The 21222-nt window shown below is 49.6% G+C and overlaps 1 protein-coding gene across 1 annotated transcript; it reads left to right on the top strand.

The window, feature by feature from the left end:
• Positions 1-597: 597 nt before the first annotated feature.
• Positions 598-20017, top strand: FBXO21 (F-box protein 21). Its single transcript, XM_014253923.2, has 12 exons — positions 598-799; positions 3373-3508; positions 5638-5732; positions 7362-7483; positions 9170-9316; positions 9815-9948; positions 10174-10310; positions 10683-10859; positions 11564-11696; positions 14012-14202; positions 15116-15273; positions 18360-20017. The coding sequence occupies exons 1-12, from the start codon at positions 603-605 to the stop codon at positions 18536-18538; spliced, it is 1806 nt and encodes a 601-aa protein (XP_014109398.1). The 5' UTR covers positions 598-602; the 3' UTR covers positions 18539-20017.
• Positions 20018-21222: the final 1205 nt, after the last annotated feature.

Below are 21222 nucleotides of genomic sequence, written 5' to 3'. Positions count from 1 at the left end.
ACTCCTTTTCCAATACCGATCACATCAATGAGGCCCCTTTTTGGCACTCCATTTCCAATATTGATCATATCAATTAAGTCTCTTTTTGGCACTCCATTTCTGATATTGATCACCTTGATAAGGTCCCTTTTTGGCACTCCATTTCCAGTATTGATCACAGTGATGAGGCCCATTTTTGGCACTCCATTTCCAATATTGATTACATCAATGAGGCCCCTTTTGGCACTCCATTTCCAATATTGATCATATCAATTAAGTCCCTTTTTGGCACTCTGTTTCTGACATTGATCACATCGATAAGGCCCATTTTTGGCACCTCATTTCCGATATTGATCACATCGATAAGGCCCATTTTCGGCACCCCATTTCCGATATTGATCACATCGATAAGGCCCATTTTTGGCCCTTTTTCCCTTTGGCAGGCCCCGCTGTGCCCCCGTTCCCCTGCGGCCACCAGCGGCAGCTCCCTGCGTTTGCCGTCACTTGTCAGACGCTCCCTTGCTCTCTGTGCGCTCGGCGCGGCGCCCGCACTTGGCGGACGCTCCCCGGGCCGCCCCTCCCCGGAAGCGCCGGCGGCCCCGGAGCGCAGGTAAACAGCCAAGATGGCGACGGAGGCGGCGGGCCCCGGCAGCGGCGGCGCTACGGGCCTGACGGACCTGCCGGGCGAGCTGCTGGAGCTCATCCTCTGCTGCGACGTGCTGGGTGCCGCCGACATCGGCCGCGTGTCCTGCACCTGCCGCCGGCTGCGCGAGGCGTGCCAGCCCCGCGGCAAGGTGTGGCGGGAGCGCTTCCGCCTCAGGTGGGCACCGCCGTGCGGCCCGGCCCGCCCGGGCTGGGGGGGCAAGGGACGGGCACCCCCGGGCCTTCAGCGGCTCCCCCGGACCTTCAGCGGCTCCTCCGGGCCTTCAGCGGCTCCCCCGGGCCTTCAGCGGCTCCCCCAGATTTCACCGGGGGTCGGTGGTCGGCCCAGCCCGGCCCGGCACGGTCGCGTGTGCCTGGGGTGGTGGAAGTGCCGCCGTCCCCCCCCGATCCCTTCGTGCCTTCCCGGCTCCACAGCGAGCTCCTCCCGGGCTGGCTGAGCCTGCGGCGCTCCGGGTGGGAGCGTGGGGGCACAAAGCGGTTTGGGTGGGAAGGGAGCTTTAAACTCGTCGTTTCGCCCCTTGTCACGGGCAGGGACATCTTGCACTGTCCCAGGTTGCTCCAGGTTTATCCAGCCTGGCCTGGAACCTTTCCAGGGATGGGGCAGCCACAGCTTTTGCGGGCAGGTGTTCTGCGCTGCCCCAAGGACTTCCACAAGGCTGCCTGCTCTCCCAAATCCCCCGGGGAGGGGCCAGGCTGAGCCTGCTGCTGGCAGGGGATCGCCCTTGGCCAGAGATCGGTTCTGTGGCCCTTTCCACACGTGAATCCCCTGCGTTCCCAGGTCCAGCCCAGGCTCTGGCAGTGGAACCATGCACTGGGGTCATGGATTGGCCTCCCTGACCCCTCCAGGAGCCTCCAAAACAGCAGCCAGGACCCATCTCAGGACTGATACTGGGCAGCACAGAGGTGTTTATTCGTGAGGATTTGGAAGAGCTGCTGTCACAGATACCCAGATCCTTGGGATCCTTTTGTTTCCCCCAGGGTGCTGTGCTCAGCATCACTGTTCATGTTTTGGCTGGGGATGAAGGGTGGGTGTGATATTGGTGATGCCGCGCTGCTTTCAGCAGTCCTGGAGGCACCTCCCCTCACCCCCGAGGCTGTCCAGGGTAGCACCTGCTCATCTCTTACCTGCTTTTGTCTGTGTTGGCACAGGAAAAGCAGCAGAATTGCATTCTCTAGCTGCCAGTTGGCTCCTGAAGTCCAGCACAGCCCAAATGTGGGGATTGTTCCCTTTTCACGGGGGGAAAAAAAGCTGCTGAACAACTACAGCTGCCCCACTCCACCAAGCCGTGGCTCTGGGATTGACTGTCACCTGTTCAGTGGCTGCAATTCCTGCAAGTTCCACCCTGCTTGGGATCCAGCAGCTGGAATGGGATGTGGTGGGTGATTGGCATGCGCTGCTCTCCTCCTCTCTCCTTGATAATGGAATTTTTGGCAGGAGGTTTCACCCTGACCTTGCCATCCTGGCTGGATTCCATTGTGAGAAATGGCACTTTCATCTCTCTTCCAACCCATGAAATTCTCCTTCCTCGTCCCAAAATAAAGGACTGTGGTGGTTTTTGGGAGGTGGCTGCATTTCAGCAGTAGCTGAGGGGCCAGGGAGCCATCAGGAGGGAGGTTGTTATGTAATGTGAGGTTATTTGACTTTATTTCGTGGAGGCAAGTGCAGGGGAGTTTTATTATTAACCAGCAGTGAAATATCTTCCAGGTGTGGTTTGGACACTGGTAATAATTATTATACAGGAGGAGTGATTTCTGTATTTGGCAAATTAAATGCATAAATATATATATAACTTGAAAAGAACCTAAGATGACCCATGGAGCCGAAGGAAAATCTTTTGTATAAACCAGTAATAATGAACAGCATTTCAAAATGTGGAAGAAATCCCCCAGCAAATGAAAAGAAACCCCTTTCTCTCAGCTTCATTTCCAAAGTATTTCCATCTGTGCTGATTCTTGTTCACGTTTCTCACACAAGTGATCCTGGTGTCTTCACAGCAGCAGGAGTTGCAGTGCTGGCACATATTTTATGGCACAAAGCTGTGTTGTGGCAGCACACACCCACTTTACTCAAAAAGGTGCTGCTAACAGCCCCCAAAGCATGCCCTGAAGTTGGATTTTCAGCTGAACCTTGAAATTCTGAGTAAGCTGTGAAATGTGTGGACTTTGAGTCTCAGCAAAGATGGGGGTTTTTTTACGAGAAAGCTTTGAGGAGTTTTTTTTTTCTCTTCAAACAATTATTTCTTGTCTCAAAACCAAACTGCAGAAGCATTTAGCTGTCACAATTTGACTTGAGGATTGTGTTTTCCTCCCGTAGATGTTGCCACCAGCAAGGGCAGTGGAGGGAGCTGTGTTTTGTGCAGCCTTTTAATGAGCTCCCCGAGGTGGTAGGAAGAACACAGGACAAAGAATTCCCCTTCTGTTCAGTGCCTGGTTGGCTTCCACATGACACTTCTTTGTGGTAAACTCTTTTAATTATGAAACTGAAGCATTTAGGATGTTTAGGTACTGAAATCCTGGAGTGGGAGCCTCTGAAGGTTTCAGGAGAGCTCGCTTTTAAATAATCATTAATGCACAGCTGCAGTCAGGGAGTTGTGCTTTGATGTCTGAGGTAATTTAATACAATTTAAAGCTGGGCAGTGTCTGGGAACTGTCTCAGCTCCTCAGGTCATTCAGGAGGTTGTCAGGGATGTGAAATATTAATGATGTGTTAATTTGTGTCTGCCTGTGCAGGTGGCCATCCCTGCTGAAGTACTACAGCCACAGTGACAGTGTCAGCTGGCTGGAGGAGTACAAGGCGCGGCACAACGCGGGGCTGGAAGCGCAGAGGATCGTGGCTTCCTTCTCCAAAAGGTTCTTCTCAGAACATGTAAGTCCTCCTCTCTTTATGTGTGTGTGCAGCAGCCTGGCCACTTGTCTAATAGAATCATTAATAAAAGCATTAATTGAACCATTAAGATTGGAAAAGACCTCAGAGATCAAGTCCAAGCACTGAACCGTGTCCCTAAGCTCCACATCTTGACATTTTCTGACCCCTTTGAAGGACACTGATTGCACCACTTCCCTAAGCACCTTGTTCCAATGCTTGACAACCCTTTCAATTAATCAATTTTTCCTAATATCCAACCTAAACCTCCCCTGGAGCAGCTTGAGGCTGTTTCCTCAACACTGCCTGAGCATTCACATCACCAGGGTGTATTCTGCTTTAAAACTTCTTACGCCATTCAAAAGTTGTTTATTTCTTAGGGGGGTTTTGCCTTTTTAAAAATGTGTTTATTTAGTCTTTATTATTATTTATATAGTATATATTTAGTCTTTATTATTATTTATATTAGGAAAGGGTTCTTCTTCCCCCCGAGGTGCTGGCACTGCCCAGGCTCCCCAGGGAATGGGCATGGCCCCGAGGCTGCCAGAGCTCCAGGAGCGTTTGGACAGCGCTGCCAGGGATGTGGTGGGGTTTTAGGATGTCTGTGCAGGGCCAGGAGTGGGACTGGATGATCCTTGTGGTAGCTCAGGATATTCCATGATTCCATAATTCAAGGATTTCCCTTCCTTGATTGTGATCAGTACTTTTTGTTATTTTCTTTTGCCCCCTCTCTCCACATCACCTCAACCGTGCAGAGATTTTGTATTTCCTGACTTTGCGTGAAAATGGTGAAACACAGCCAAAAGAGGAGAGAGTTCCAAATCCAGAGGTGTGTGGAGTGCAGCACACTCTGGGATTGCATTCAGCCCTAAAAGCTCTTTGCTTTTCCTGGCTTTGGGAATTCTGAGGGCCGCAGAGTTTGTTGACTCAAAGCACAGCTGCCGTTTCTGGCTGCAGACCTTGTGCAAGGACAAGTTCTGAGAGCTGTCACAAGCCCTTTGAGTTCAGGAACAAGGCACAACAGGGCCACTCAGTTGCAAAGTGTGTTTTTAAAGTTCTCCAGCCAGCCATGACCCTGAGATGCTTCTGTGTTCGCTGGGGAAAAGGTGAAAATGTGGTGTCTCACACCGACGTGCACATGAAACAGGAGTCACTTGGCTGTTTGCTTGGTAGGTGGCTGTGGATTTTGGCAAGCTGTACAGCTGGGTCTGCCTGGAATTCTGTGAAGTAAATACAAATACTGCCTGTAACTTTGGCTGAATTCAAAAATTCCACACAAGAGCCACTAATGCAGCCCCCCTTTTACGGCTGCTGTGCAGAAGGAAGGCAGCGGGGCCAGGTGGGTGTTTGGTGTCTCCTGGCTGCTCTGTTCTGCAGCAGCCAGACATTTGTCCATGGAGAATTGTCAGAGCATTAACTGGGAGAAGAAGCTCCTGGATTCCTCCTGTTTTGATCATGTATGCAAAGACTATGGAGAGACCATTAAGCAGTACCCAAAGGCCTCATGATGAGAACCATCTCCTGTGGGGCCAGGAGCTGCAGCTTGATTCCCTGCTCAGAGCTGAGAGGAAAAGGCTTCCAACCCATATATGAACCCATATCCTATAGTGAAAAGCTTGAAAGCTGACTTTTTTTTTACAGTTCAGCCAAAGTTTAAAAAGTAATTCTGAATTCTGGAAGAAAATAGCTGTTCTGAATTTAGATGCAGAAGTGGTTGTTGCAAAAAATAAAGGCTCCTGCCTCTTCATTCCTTCACCCAGGATTAATCTCCTGCACAGGGGGGTGTATGGAGAGGTTCAGTCAACCACAAGCAGAAGTTGATTCCACCTTAAAATCGCTTTCAGCTTGTGCCCACCCTGCATAAATGTGATTCTGCTGGTCCTGAACTCACCATCACAGCCCTAAATGCTGTAGAGTTTGGCTGAAATTGCTGTAGGATGTTCCTGGGGTTCTCAATGGAATGATAACTCCATGAGTACAGACCGTGAGTATCTGGGCAGCAGGACATGAAAAAAATTGAGATTTTTCATAAATTAGAAAAGTGTAGGACAGATTTTTTGAGTTTTGAGAGTTTTTCTGAAGTTGTGGGAGAATCTGTTGTGCTGTGCATAACTCCTTGTCTGCTTTGGCAGGTCCCCTGTGATGGATTCAGTGACATTGAGACTCTGGGGTGCCCCAGCCATTTCTTTGAGGATGAGCTGATGTGTATCCTCAACATGGAAGGAAGGTAAGAGAGGGCTGAGAACTGGCAGAGATCTTCCTCTTTCACCAGTTCAAGGACAAAAATACCCTGGTTAATGCCTGACCTCATCCTCTGCCCTTGGTCACTCATTAAACAGCACCCCCAGGCTTGCTAAGGCCTGATTTCACAACAAATTGAGTGTTTCCAGAGGAAACCTTGTCCCACAAGAAGAAGATCCTCTGGCTTTGTGTTGCTTTTTGTTGTTTATTTCTTTGCCAGCTCATGGCTTCTCTTGGGATCTCCATGCACCCTCATCTCTGCCTGTTCCCATCCTCTTGTTCCTTTTTGATTTAAGCCTGGATCAATTTGCTGAACTGATTTGCAGGATTAGGCCATAGCACCACAGGGAAGCAGGAATCCTTCAGGATGGCCACCATGAATCCCTGTACAATGAAATTCCAGCTTTTTATTTCCTTTTCTGAGCTGGAGTAGGTTGGTCCAATTTTTGTCCCCAGGGAAGCAACTGAGTTGAATTCAGCCACTGCAAAATGTGCAGTTCTGTAAATTATTCAGACAGGTGGTAAATAAAATTCCTGGTTTTTGTCTGCCTGGGTAATATCATCACCTTGATTAGCACTGGGCAACACGAGTAAGTTTATTTGAAGGTTTTATTTGAAGGTTTTTCTGCTGGTACCACCTACCCAGGCTGGATTTGGTGTGATACAAAGCTATGATAAATGTCCTTAATGGGGCCTAATAGCCTTGATTAGAGGGACTGTTAATAGAGCTTGAAAAAACCCAACTGGAATGGCAATCATCTCATTTTTGCCTTTTCCCATCCATTTTATTGCCTTCTCTGTTTGAGCTGGGCCTGAGCATCTCTCATTTGACAACTGGTTAAAAAGCTTTTGAGGCTTTGCAGTGGCCAAATGCCTCCCCATAAAGCAGAATTGATGCTAATTACACCCTGATTAAGCTGTAATCATTGCCATTCAGGAGCATTAGGCTAAATCATTTCCCTGGAAGATATCCCAATAAAGCAGTTGTCCCTATTGAGGATCTCAGTTTACTGGGAGAAGATAAAATATAATGAGATTTGATTGCCCTCCTGTCCAGGAGGATGGAGAGGTTTTACTGTAAAAAGTTTTGGAATTGTGTCATCTACAGAGCAACTGTTGATCTCCTCCTGCCTTTTCAAAGGTACAGAACTGGTTTTCCTTTGGGGAATTTTGTTTTTCTTCTGAATGCTGTTGGACTGACATTCTTGTCCCTCATCAATCTATTTTTAATGCTGAGAGGATGCTTTAAGAGTGGCTCTGGAGAGATGCAGTCAGACAGAGGGTAATGTTTTATGAATAAAGTATTGGATTTTAATCAGATACTCCTGAACTCCTTTAATTAGGATCTGTGTTGTTTCCCATGATAATGTGTCTTCTCAAAATGATATATCAGTGATGGGATGAAAATTTGGGATGACAGGAGCAATGTGTTGCAGGTTGTGTGGCTTTTTATGACAAATTCCTCTCAACATTCCCCTTTTGGGTTGACTTTCAGTGACAGTGCTTGTTGAGAAAAACAATAAACTGTAAACTTATGTTCACTGGAAAACTTAAACCAACTGTTCACCCTTCAAATACCCATTTAGGGAAATGTTTCTTGTGTTTAACTGTGCAGGAAAGGTCTCACCTGGAAGTACTATGCAAAGAAAATTCTCTATTTCCTACGGCAGCAGAATATATTAAAGAACCTGAAGGAGTATCTGCAGCGGCCCACGGAGCGGCAGTCGTTTCTGGAGGGTGAGTCCTTGGCAGAAAGCCCAGCTAGGACACCTAATAACAGCTCTCCATCATGCTTTGACTTGCAAGGAGCCTGTCTTGCTTAGATTCCAGCAAGCCCTTGACTAATGACTCAGAATTCAGGTTGGATTTTGGATGTGCCTGGAATCCTTCCCATCCCTCAGCGGCGTTGTAGCAAAATGTCAGGATGACATCAGGTGCTGTCAGTGCTGTGTGCTTGAAGAATCACCCCTGGACAGCTGGGCTGAAGGCAGGAAATGGTAAAACACTGGAATCTTGAGCAGGGTGCTGAGGAAATGAGCTGTAGCTCGACATCCTAATTACTGACATTGCTGCTGTGGCCCCTGGGCTGCATTCAGCTGAGCTGATTCCCAGTCTGCTCCCTGCTTTCTCCTTTCCCAGGAGCTCCTCAGATAAGGGCAGGGAGCAGGCAGGGGGAATTGCTGTAGCCTGAGCACTGGGAGAGTCTCAAGAACTGAGTGCTGGACTTTGCTGGGAAGCAAATCCAAATCCAGGCACGTGGTGGGAGGGCACTTCCACCTGCTGAGAAAGAAGCAGCTCTTTCTCCTGCTTCTTCTGCTCTTCATGTCCTCAGTCTGGTGGATTGTTCTCCTTCCGTATCCTGAATGGCTCAGAAGCTGCCAGGAGCTGTAGAAGAGTCCCTTCCGCTGGGTACCCACTCCAAAATGTCCCTGAAAGAGAACAAAAGAGGCTGTAGCTCCAAAGCTGGTTCTTGTTAATGCAATAGACTTTGAAGTAGGAGCTGTTAGGGCAAGAAGGGAAAGCAGAAAATGGCCTTTTCTAGAAAAAAACAAATTAGTTATGAGATTTAATCACGTGGGTCACAAATACATGTGATTTGTCTGCCATGAAGGTGCCTTTGGAGCACCAGCAGGAATTTTTTGGGGGAATTTTCACCTGGTCAGCACAGGGAACACTTTGGGAGGACAAAAAGGAGACACAGGGCGCTGCTGAATTCCTTGATTTACAGCCCTGTCATGGGCATGCTGACAAAGCCATGCAGGAGGCTGGAAGAGGTATGGTCCATGCAAAATCCTTGTAGCTATTTTATTTTAAAGATACTTTTGTGATTCCAAAGATTGAACAAGAGGAGGCTTTGGAAAGAGCAGTGGTGCCAAGGAGAAGGTTCTGTGAGAAGGAAGTGTTTTCCTGCAGAGGCTTGGGCAGGAAGAACATGAAAGTTTGTTCTGTTCTGGGTTGTGTTAGGAAGATGGAGAGCAGGCGTGGAAGAGAAAGATGAATGTAGCAGACAAGGAAATGATGAACAAGGATGATACGGAGGATGTGACAGGGAGAAGGCAGAACTGAGACAGTTTGAGTGAAGCTGTTTCAGGCTCTGAATAAAAACCTCTGCACGCTGGGGAGGAGCCAGGAGCTGCGGTGTGAGCGCAGAGCTGGTCAAGCCCGATCCAGCAGCATTCCTGCTCAAGGTACAGATACCTTCCAGCATGGTGGAGAGGGGAATACTGAGTTCAGCTGGTCATTTCTCATGTCAGCTCCTTCTCTGTATTTCGTGTGACAAATCCAGTAGATGACTGCAGGTTTCAAACACAGAGCTCTGCTGTTCTGCTGCAACCGCTCGCTGCATGCCTGGAATGTAGAGCAGGCAAAACCAAGCAAAATAAAAACTGAAGTCCTGTTTCTTATGTAGTTTGTTTTTTCCAGGTGCTGTTTTGATTGATCAATACTGCAACCCCCTGTCAGACATCTGCCTGAAGAGTGTCCAGGCTCAGGTGGACGATATCACAGACAAAGTGCGCAAAGTGCTGCGGACCAAGAACCCCAGGCACCCCAGCTTGGCTTCCAAGGCAGGTACTGTACAGAAATGTGCTTTCCTGCAGAGCCTTCCTGCACCTCTACACAGCTGAAACAGCCGTGGAGTTGTGGCAGCTTAAAGAGCTGTTGATTTTATCCCCTGGCAAACAAAATTCTGACATTTACTTAAGCCATCATTCAAGAAACAGCTGTTCAGTAGCCCAGGGTTCAGTCCATCTGATGCATAAAAGAACTGGGAGGGGAATTCTGTTTTTTTCCCATTTGTCCCTGAAATCTCACCAGTCCTGTTATCTATAGCTGAGCTGTGGCACTGGGAAGCAACCTCTTTCCTGCCAATCTCAGAAAATCATCAGTGGAAAGGTGCATGTTTATCATCTCCAAAGATCAGGCAGCATCTTGCTCCTTAGTTTGATAAACACTGGGTAATTTCTGCCTTTCAAGGAGAGACTGAGCCTGCCCATGTGAAGATTTCATTGCATAACAGTTGAGTGCTCTTGTTTTCTCAGTCTTTATTTCACTGCATGTGTTTTCCAGGAGAGGTTCTCATTCCAGAAGTGGAACTTCAGAGGCAGGTGCTTGATGCCATGAACTGTGTCTTGTATGAGCAGCTGAAATACAAAGGAAATGAGCTGGATTACTACAATTCCCTGAATTCCTACATTCACCAGGTATGTATGTGTTAGGTAAAAACTGGGAGCCTGCAAGGCTTGAGACACTTTATTTGTCTGAATGTAGCCAGACAAATAATTCTCTGTGAAGAGCAACTCTTAAATAAATATGTCATTCTTCAGTGTATATTCTGTCAAGTTGTATTTTCAGTTGTGAAATCAACCCTTGAAATTTGTGTTTCTCTTGAATCCTGCCCATGTTTTTGTCACGTTTTTCTCCCCCAGGTTTTGATCCGCAGGACAGGAATTCCCATCAGTTTGTCTGTGCTTTATTTAACAATTGCCAGGCAGCTGGGAGTCAAACTGGAGCCTGTCAACTTTCCCAGCCATTTCCTACTGCGGTGGTGTCAAGGGAAAGAAGGGTGAGTGACCTGCTGAACTCTGAAATTGTGCCCAGAGTGACAAAAACCAGAAAACATTTACAGCTCCACACCTATGTGAGAGTGTTTCATTATGTTCCATCTGCCTGTACAGAGGGAAAGATCAGATCTTTAGGAAAGCTTTCCTAGAGCTCAGTTCTGCTGCTGAATAATAACAGATTTCCTGAAATAATTATGCCCATGAGGTGATGTGAGAATTACAGAAAAGAGGGAAGATACCAGGTAGTCTCTGTTTAGGAGGGAGCTGAGGAATGAAGGACACAGCTTGGGAGTGCTGAGGGAGGAACAGAAACAGCAAATCCTGCTTTACCACGAGACTCTGATCACAGTTTGGTCTCTTTGGTGCCTCTTCAGAAGCACAGATATTTTTGACTACACCTACATCGACGCCTTTGGGAAGGGGAAGCAGCTGACAGTGAAGGAGTGCGAGTACCTGATCGGGCACCACGTGACAGAGGAGTTCTATGGAGTGGTGACTTCCAAGGAGGTCCTGCAGCGCATGGTGGGGAATCTCCTGAACCTTGGCAAGAGGTGAGCTGAGGATCAACATGAAATATCCTGAAAAAAAGGACCCAGGGTACATTGTCCAATATTGCTGCTTCCACTCAGCTCATGAGAGCCTGAAAATTCTGTGTGCCACAAAGCATTGGGTGGGTGCTTTCAATCACCTGCATCTGAGTGGGAATAAAAATATTTAGTGAAATTAGTTTCTCTCAAGAAAATAGACAAGATATTTTATTTTCTCTGTGCAAAGCTGATGGGGACTGTCCACCTTAAGGGCAGAGCCTTTTTCTGTTATGTGGTAGGCACAGCCCCCGTGTTCAGATGAGCATTTTCAGAGCTACTGAAATGTTGGTGTGTAGAACATTAAGTTTTGTTTTCAGATCCTCCTGATAATCCCTTTCCTGAGCCGTAGACAGACTGACAGGAGTGGAAGGATTGTTTTAGGTGTCAGGGGAACAGAAGGAAATGGCTTGGAGAGCGAGTTCTCTGTGTGGCACTGTCTGACCGAGGAGAAGAGCAGTGGGTGGGAGGGCAGAGTTCAGTGATCAGCTGTGCTTCTCCTTGGGGCAGGCTGATGTGGTGGGTGACAGACAATCCATGCTGGAGTCCCCATGTGAGCTGTAACACACAGGTGCTGTACCTGCAGCATCCCTCTGGGGACTGCCCTGTCCCTGGCAGCTCTGGGGGCAGGCTTGCAGAGCCTCACAGCTGAGTTTCCTTTCTGCTGGCAGAGAGAGCACTGACCAGTCCTACCAGCTCCTGAGAGACTCCCTGGACCTGTACCTGGCCATGTATCCAGACAATGTGCAGCACCTCATGCTCCAGGCCAGGTTGTACTTCCACCTGGGAATCTGGCCAGAAAAGGTACCTGGGCACTCAGGGAATGTTTTGGGAAAGGCTGAGCTCTATTAACACTGGGTTATTGATTTTTGGGCTATGTCAGCCTGCATTACAGTCTGCCACAAGTTGTTTCTGTAATAAATGCAGTTGGAGGAGTTCTCACATTGCAGGGAATCAATTTGAAGCAGGGAGAGTGGATGATTCTTGCCTGCTTGTCCTGGGGGTGACTTGGGAGCAGCCTTGAGTCATAATTTATTATTTACAGCTTGTCTTGCAGCCAAGACCATGCACTGTGAGTTGTAAGAGCATCCTTTTTGCTCTGTGCCTAAATTGTGGTAAAACTCCTGCTGGGCTCTTGGAAGAGGAGCAATTACCTTATCAGAAAACTTCAGGAAGTTATCTTTTATAAATAAAACCAAAGCTGTGCTCCCAACCTTGGCCACACAATCTGTGGCTCTTGTGAAAAAGCAGCTTGATATTCCTGTCCTTGGAATTCCTTTTCTTTCAGGGTAACAACTCCAGTCCTGTTATGTTGAGAGTGTGGGAAAGAAGGTGCTGAGATTTACAGGTTGAACATCCAAGGCTTTCACTTTCAGGAGAAGGCACAGGGAAGAGCCTGTAACTCAGAAAAGTCTGGGTTTTTTTAGTGTGTCACTGCAGCACAGAGGTTTTTCCTACTTAAAATTCCATGTGCTGGTTTAGTGGAGCCTGTGCCAGTTCCACCTGTGAGGTTTGGGAAGGGAACAGGAATATTGGCTGGACAGCTGAGCAGAAAGCAAAGCTCTTCCCACCAAATCAACTGGAACAGGACTGCTGGAGAAGCTGCCTCCTTCCCTTTGAAGAACAAACTGTTGGCCTTCCTTTCTTACAGCAGCAAATCTTAGGGTCAGCACAGAAAAACCAGCACCAAAAAGTTGTGTATGGGAGGGACTCACTGAGCTGAAGTGGCAACTGGATATAAATAGGGAACGCTGAAGGATCTTCCTGCCCCTACCTGGCACTCAGGGACGTGTTTGGAGAGCACCAGACTTGGATTTGCAGCCCCTCAGAGCACAAAACCCAACCCTGGGGCTGAGTGTTACTGAGTTCTCTGCACCAGATGCAATGGAAATGAGCAAATTTGGGTTTTTCAGGATTGCATCCAGCCGTTCCAGGCTGTCAGGCAGGGTTGCAGCTAACCAGAGAGAATGCTGTGCCTGACAGGACACAATGTACCAGCTCTGACAGGGGCTGCCAGATTTGTGGACGGGTAGGAAATCTAAAAAATCCTGCAGAGCTACACATAATGTTGCCCTAAGTATTTGTAATTAACAGTAAATAAAATTCCCAATAATCTCTGGCAGCTGTGGTTACTTCATTCCTTTAGGATTTTTCAGGATTTTCACATCCTTCTTAATAGCATTAAGGTGGCCAAGAAGCCTGAGCTGTGTTTCTTCTCATGAATTACTCACCTGTCCTTTATTTAAATTGATTTTCCTTGGGTTTTGGCTGCTGTTCATGCTGAGCAGCCTGAGATTCCATTCCTCTTCTGCTGCTGCTCTGAGCTTAATGAACAAACCAATGGTCAAGGAGACAATCCTTTTTCCAGGTGCCAAAGGTGTGGCAGGTTTTAGGACTTGACATATCTGATGTTGAGACAGATAAATGTATTTTCCCAATATGTTTATACAACAGGTTGGGGTTTTTTTCCTTGTTTTTACCAAAAAAATAAAATTTGCTTTGCCTGCCTCTCACAAACTCGACAGCAGATGCTCTGATGTTGTGCCAGAGGGTTTTGGGAAGCTGGAATTCTGGATCTGCAGACCTTGCTGCTTTGTGCTCGTTAGTCATCCTGAGACAAGCAGCGTTTCTCTCTTGTTCCCTGTTCCATGGAAAAGCATCATGGAGGTTATTTCCATTTCCTTCTGTGCTGCCCTATTTTTGCTCCTCACAGACATGCTGAGAAGCTCTTAAGTTAAAATATTAGTTCTCAAGAGCAGCAGAAGTCACCTGGAATCACTTCCCAGCAGCATTTTGGGACACTGGGAACTGCATTCTCATCCCCAGAAACCTTGAGAGATGCTCTGTGGGCACTAAACAGGACGTGATGAACTCATGGGGCTGTGTTTTAAGGTGCTGCTGTGCTCTCCAGTGCCTTTCCTTGGAAGCTGGGGGCTTTACAAAGAGAAAAGGAATAAGAATAGGCTGCACATGAAGCTGTAGCAGAGAGCAGTGTGGAAGATGTTGTGGCAGATCTCAGGGTGCTTCCGTGCAGCTGACTCCAGCAATGTATCTGTATGTGTTTAGAAGTTGTGCTGCTGCAGGGACAACCTGAACCTGTTTTTGCTGTGGTTTGGAAGGTCCTGGACATCCTGCAGCACATCCAGGCCCTGGACCCGTCCCAGCACGGGGCTGTGGGGTACCTGGTGCAGCACACCCTGGAGCACATCGAGCGGCGCAAGGAGGAGCTGGGCCCCGAGGTCAAGCACCGCTCGGATGAGAAGCACAAGGAGGTTTGCTTCTCCATTGGGCTCATCATGAAACACAAGAGGTGAGCTTGGAGCCTTCCCCACAGTCAGCTCTGTACCAGCAGAGCAGAAGGGTTTGAGCTGACAGCAGTGAGACGTGGTTTTAGTGCCAAGGAGGGGTGGGAAATGCCAGGCACGTGCATCTGTCCTGTGCAGGAAAATGGGGGTGGCTCTGGGAGTGCCTGGAGAGAGCAAATGTTTGCACTGTAGAGAGGCTGACTTGTCTGAGTCATCCTGTCACACAGGTAACATCCCCACAGCACAGAGCTCTCCAAGAAACAGCAGCAATCGCTTCACCAGGGACTGTGCAACAGAGGCAACTTCAAAATCGATTCTGATATTCCCAGGGCAGTTAATGGAGTTTTATTCCCCGTTCCCTCATTCCCTGTTCCTGCCTGCTCTGCCAAGGAGCCAGGCCAGCACTGTGTTGCTTTGGCCACTCCTCTGACTCACCAAGACATCTCGAGCACATCTGAGGGGCATCAGCAGTGACAGCTCCAGCACCTCACAGTTAATCCCATAAATATTCTGTAAATAGCGATGGCTTTGTTTCAGTGTTGGGGTTGCCACATTTGTGGGATGAGCACAGGAGTAGTTGCACAACCCAGCAGGGTGGTTGGTCCCTCCTTATTTCTTCCTTCCTTCCTCTTCTGGCTGCTGACTTCCAAGCTCTTCCCATTCTCTTTTCTTGCTCACATTTGGTTTTCCTTTGTCTTCAGCTGTTTATTCCAGTCTGTTTATCCAGTTATTCATAGTCATTTCCCTCCACCTCAAAATACAAACACAAAGTCTTTCTGAATTTTTTTTCCCTCGTGCTCCTCTCCTCCTTGTGCCAGCTCTCATGAGGTTCCTATCCTGTTTGTGCTGTATTAATCCTGAGGAAAAAGAGCTGGCTCTAGAGTTTCCACATCCTCTGTGTGCAATTTCTTTAATCAGGTATGGCTACAACTGTGTGATTTATGGCTGGGATCCTGCCTGCATGATGGGCCACGAGTGGATCCGCAATATGAACGTGCACAGCCTCCCCCACGGCCCCCACCAGCCCTTCTACAACGTCCTGGTGGAGGATGGCTCCTGCAGATACGCTGCCCAAGGTGAGCAGGAGCTCCTGGCTGCACTCTCTGCCCACATCAGGACTGAGGGATGCTCAGCTGATCCACTGAGGGTGCTTAGCAAGGGTTATGAAGGTGGAGGAAGGAAATGAGCCTGAATCGGGGCCTGCTCTGTTTGCTCTCCATGAAACCAGCGCTGCTGGGATGGGCAGGAAGGCCCACGCTGGTGTGATCTCCTCCTGCCCCCAGGAGTGTTTTGGACACTCTCGTGGTGTGAACCTTGGTTGCTGCTTTGAAAGAAATAATTCATCTTCTGCTGAGGGCTGAAGGTCTGTCAGCAGCTCCTGACAGCTTGGACAGGGTGGGATTTAGTGAGGGGTCAGGACACGGTTCTGGCCACTGCCACATGCCATGATCCCAGGGAACACAGGTAACCTGGCTGTTAGTGCCACCTTAACCAGAACAACAATTAATGGTTCTTCACAAGTGCAGGGAGGTGTAGAAATCCATCACGTGTCCTTTATGCAACAAACCATGAGAGGAAACTCTTGTCTGATGCTCAGAGTGTGTGGTTGGCATACATAAAGAACTGTTAAACTGAGGTTCTGAAGAAAGTTACAAAAGAAAAGCACAACTGTGACTCTGTACATTGTAAAAATGTTGATTTATCTCATGTTTGTGTTCCCCCTGTGACAGAGAGGTCCCATCCAGGCAGGGCAGCTGCACAGCCACAGTGTGTTTGGCTGAGGGAAGATGTGGAAGCTGCTGGAGGGAAAATGCTGACCAAAATTCCCTTTCCCTGGGTGCTCCCTCATGTGCTGAGTGTGACAAGAGGTGATTTTACTGGCAGGGACACTCCTCCCTCTGTATTTAAAGTGCAGGTGTTTTCACACTGTCCTGAGAGTGGCTTTTTTATATTCAGAAGCTTTAAAAAGATGAAGTGGCAAAGCCTGATGGCTCAGATCAAGCAGGACTTGGCCTCAGAAAGTCTTAAAACCAGAAATTCTCATGTGCCATGGGTTGATATTAAAATATGCATCTTGGTAATTACCTAATCAGGTAATTGTCCCAGTGCTGCTGGGGCTGAGTCATCACTTATCTTGTGTCTAATGATGTTTAAACAAACAGAACCCTGTCTGGTCCCACAGCTCTTGAGGGTAGGCTGACACTGTTATCTCTGTGTAGGAGACACTGTTATCACTGCATCTCTGTGGCCTCCAAGAGCTCTGATATCGCTGGGGAAAAGTGAAGGGTTTGTTCTTGCTGCTATTGATATCCCCTCTAAAACATCCTCAGATCATTTGGGAAGGATTATTTCATATCCTTCTGACCTGACTCTGGGGAGGCAGAGAGGGAGAGTTTTCTACTGAAAGAATCCTAAACAAATCCTCATGTGGAGTTTAATTTAACCAGCTCAGAAATAACCCCAAGCTTATTATAGATAAATGTACCTCAGTTTGAGGCCTTCCTGGAAATCTGTGGGTTGAGTGCAGCTAATTCCAGAACTCCTGTGTCATGCAGGGAGTTTGGTACCTGTCCACTCTTACCTGTGTTTTGTTTGCTTTGTGACAGCACAGGAGAGAGATCCGTGGCTCAAAACTGCTCGTCAGCACCTTTGGGAGGCTCCCACCTTGTGCTGAACTCACCTGTGTCAGCCTGTTCCCCCTGCCAGCTGCAGCCCCATCCCTGCAGCTCTCCCTCCATCCCTGCAGCCCCATCCCTGCAGCTCTCCCTCCATCCCTGCAGCCCCATCCCTGCAGCTCTCCCTCCATCCCTGCAGCTCTCCCTCCATCCCTGCAGCCCCATCCCTGCAGCCCCATCCCTGCAGCCCCATCCCTGCAGCCCCATCCCTGCAGCCCCATCCCTGCAGCCCCATCCCTGCAGCCCCATCCCTGCAGCCCCATCCCTGCAGCCCCATCCCTGCAGCCCCATCCCTGCAGCCCCATCCCTGCAGCCCCATCCCTGCAGCTCCATCCCTGCAGCTCCATCCCTGCAGCTCCATCCCTGCAGCTCCCTGAGCTCCCAGCTCAGCCATGCTGCTGCAGAGCACTCAGCAGTGCAGACTGTTTTCCGCAGTGGTGCAGTATCTGAAGAGGTCCTTTGCAAGCCTCTAGGACTGCACCAGGCTGCTGAGGCATGGAAAGCTCTGGTGCTGCTGGCTGCACACCCTGACATGCAGCAGCTTCAAAGAGCCTGCATGGATTAATAGGAATTCTGCTCCCAGTAATGAACTGGATTTCAGAGACAGATTATTGCTGAATGACATTCTCTGCACTCCAGCTCGTTCCTGCCCTGCCCAAAGTCAGCCTTTGATCCTGATGCAGCTTTTTTTTTTTTTTTCCTAGCTAATACTACCTGTTTTATCTGGCACTGTGCTGGAAAAAAGAATGACATCATTTGGGGAGTGCTGCAGGGCTCCAGCCTGTGGGGATTTACTCCCAGTCCCTGCTCTGCACTGACACTGCGGAGCAGAGCAGCCCTGAGCTGGGGTCACCTTTGGGGTTCAGTGTTCAGGGGTCACCTTTGGGGTTCAGTGTTGTTAACTCTTGTGCCTGATCAGTTTATCTGGAGGAAAGGAGCTGCTGTGGGAAAGAATCAACATGTCCTTCCTTCTTAGGGACTTTCACTTGACTTGGGGAAGTTTGGATTCAGGGAAGTTTATTTTGCATGGTGGAAACACAGGCTGAGGGAGGAAGCTTTTGGCTCCTCTGCCAGGACAGCTTTGTGCAGGTGGGCTCACCTTGGAGCATTTGAGGAGGATCTCTCCTAAAGCAGGGCTGTGAGGGATTAGAGGAGCAGAGCTGGGTGCAGCAGCTTCTCCCTGCGCTTCCAGCCGAGTCCTGTGACCAGCAGAGTGGGATCAGCATCCTGCTCCTCCAGCCTAATGCCAGGCAATCCCATAGAACAGTTCCCATGTCCCTGGTCGGTGGGGTTGTCAGGAGGGGAGGCTCTGTGAGCGATCACACCGACTTGCCCTGCACATTTTCCTGGACTGGGCTGTATTTTTCCTTTCAAGCACCAGATCTGGTGTTTCTAGAAACACAAACAAGGCCTGGGAGAGGTGCAGGGTTCACTGCCTTGCAGCAGGCTGTTCTGGGGTGGTAACTGCTGCTTCCCTTCCCTCCCAGAGAACCTGGAGTACAATTCTGAGCCTCGGGAGATCCCTCACCCCGACATCGGCCGCTATTTCTCCGAGTTCACCGGCGTTCACTACCTGGCAAATACCGAGCTGGAAATTCGGTACCCAGAGGATTTGGAGCTCACCCGAGCCACAGTGCAGAAGATTTACAGCTCAGGCAAGGAGTGAGTGCCAAAGGCAGCCTGGGGACAAAAGCAGCTGGAGTGTAGCTTTACCCTCTCTACAGAACTTGCGTGGGAAGCAAGTTTGGTGACAATCCTTTGGCTTAATGCATTGAAAACTGCATTGAACTCGGAAACTGGTGCTACAGCATCTTCCCGTTGTCTGCCTGCCCGTCCTGGCCCAAAGGCACAGGGACACTTTGGTACTTGAGGCCCAGCAGGAGGAGCTTGCAGGGACAGCTGTGCCAGGAGCGTTGTCCTTGGGAAGGATCTGCACATTCTGCTCCTTCTGTGGTGGCCTTAGAAGGTCAACACTGCGAGATCCTGGTGTGGAATATGGAGGAACCCCCTCTTCCAGGGAAGGAAGTTGCTTGTCCTGGCAGTATTTTTGTTTGGCTGTGTCTGTCTGGTTTGGTTTGACTGTCTGTCCCATGCAGGCAATAGTTTTTAAAGTCTCTCACGTTTCGCTGTTGTCTTCTCCAGTCTGAATTCTTGGGTCAGGTATTGCTTCACCTCTGTTCCTAGAGCTACTGTTCCAATCCTGAATATCCTTCTGGGCCTGGCATCGTCCTTCTGGGCCTGGGAAAGAGCTCCAGCCACAAAACCAGCAGCAGTGAGGCTCGTGGGGTGGCGAGCAGTGCTGAGCCGGGGCCAGGTGGCCACCTCACCCATGGCAGAGACTCCAAAAGCAGAGGAGGAGCTCCTGGCCCTGTTCCATGCCTGCTGAACACACCCAGCCCACCTCCTGACCTCGTTTTTCAGTCTGTCCGTCGTGTGTGTCCAAGGTGGGATCCGTGGCACAGCCGTGAGTGTTCCCAGGAGGATTTGGAAGCTCGTGGGGATGTCTGGGGGATCTCGAGGGCAGCACCAGAGTGACTTGGATGGACGCGGAGCTGCCGCTCGCTGCCATCTCCCATTTTTTTTCCAATAGGTATTTATGCAATACAGTGGAATGATGACTGGAACCCGGCCATCTCTGGAGTCAGCCAAACCATTATGGAAGCAAGATGTTAATTCCTTCAGCTTGAGGCCTTCTTCCTTCTTGCCAAAAGAAAACGGATTCTAGGGGAGCGCAGACTTGGCTGCCTACAAGGGAAGAGCTTTAGCAGCTCGAGGCATGTGACTTTTAACCTTGACTTAAAGGCCCAGACAGAACCACTGCAGAAGAGGTTTTCCTCTGGGCTCAGGGGCTGTGGGGTGCAGAGTGACACAGTGTTTGTGCATTTCTTTGTGGTTTCTGAAGCAATGTGTGTAGAGTAGCTGCAGCTCGTGTCTCCTGTCACTGTCCACTTGCAACACAGTAATTCTCCTCTCCGAGCTGACACTTAGGGCCCTGTAGAGGTAGGTGGATGCTCTTTAGTCTCTTATGCACTACAGGTATCTCCACGTGGAATCACAGCCCTCCTCTCCAGCAATGCCTGCCCTGCATGTCACCTCCTGCAACCCTGAGCACTGGTTTGCTGTGGAAATAAATGCTGAGAGCCCAGCGCTTTGGTGGTGGTGGTCTGCAGGGATCTGGGGCTCCAGGAAGAGCAGCCTGTGGGGAGAGAGTGAGGAATGCTGAGGGGGCTCTGCTCCGAGTCACAATCCCAGTTTGGGATTTTTGGGCTGGAAAGGACCTTAAAGCTGCTCTTGTTCCATGAGCTGGTACACCTTCACTATCCCAGGTCTGTACTGACATGGAGGGAGGGAGGGAGGAGTTTCCATTGTGGAGCAGGGTAGGGAATCCTCAGGCAAAAGTCAGTCTCTTGTTCTTGAGGGTTGGAGTAGACCCCAGCCCTACAACCCCTTTTGAAAGCAGATCCCAAAAGATTCCTGGCAGGGATGCCAGTTTGGGAATGGGGGTGCTGAGTCCCAGAATAGCTGAGAATGGGCAGAGAAGGGCTTGGGCTCCCCATTCCCATTCCCAGCTGTCAGCAAGATTCCTGGGATTTTGTGCTGCCTTCTCTTGACGCCTGGGCCTCTCTCCAGTGCATCCAGGGAATTACAGAGCTCACAAGGAGCTGCCTGAGGTACAGCTGTGCCAAAAGAGAGCCCCAGGAGCCAAGAGGAAGCAGGCAGAGTTTCCCTGAGAGCTGGCCAGTGCTGACCAGCCCACCCAGAGAGCTGCTGGGTGCTTCAGGAGCCCCAGAGCAGCCAGCAGGGCCCTTCTGTCCCTCTTCTGAGGCCACTGCTCCTACCATGAGAGCCTGGCCAGGAGGAGGTGTGGGAGCTGCTGCTCACCACAGAACTAAATCCTCATCCCTCTGGAGTTTCTGACCTCAGCTCTGCCTGCTGTGGCTGCTGCCCACATCCACAGCCAGGCTGTGGGTGTTGGGGTCACCCAGAGCACCAACACAGCCTTGCAGGTGCCAAATTTGGAAAAGATTGGGCTGTTTGGAAAAGATTGGGCTGTTTCAAGGTGTTTGCTACACGACCTCAACCCAGGAGCCAAGTCAGATTTTGGGATTTGAGAGAAACCCAAAGGGAATGGTGAGTTGCTTCCCATATGGGAAGGGTGTCCCCACTGCCTCCAGTGCTGCTTTGCCTGCATGGAATCCTTGGTCTTGGTGAGGAGAAACTCCCCTGTGAGCACCTGCTGCTGTGGGAGGCCTCAGCCCAGCATCCAGGGAGGCCAGGGAAAGCTGGAGCCCCCCAGGATACATCCAGGGAGGCCAGGGAAAGCTGGATACCCCCAGGATACATCCAGGG

Source organism: Pseudopodoces humilis, chromosome 20 (genome assembly GCF_049639895.1).
Source record: "Pseudopodoces humilis isolate 2021_Gansu_Grassland_sample_001 chromosome 20, ASM4963989v1, whole genome shotgun sequence".
Lineage (NCBI taxonomy): Eukaryota > Metazoa > Chordata > Aves > Passeriformes > Paridae > Pseudopodoces > Pseudopodoces humilis.
Note: the sequence above shows the minus strand (reverse complement) of the source record. Positions and strands in the feature narration are given on the sequence as shown.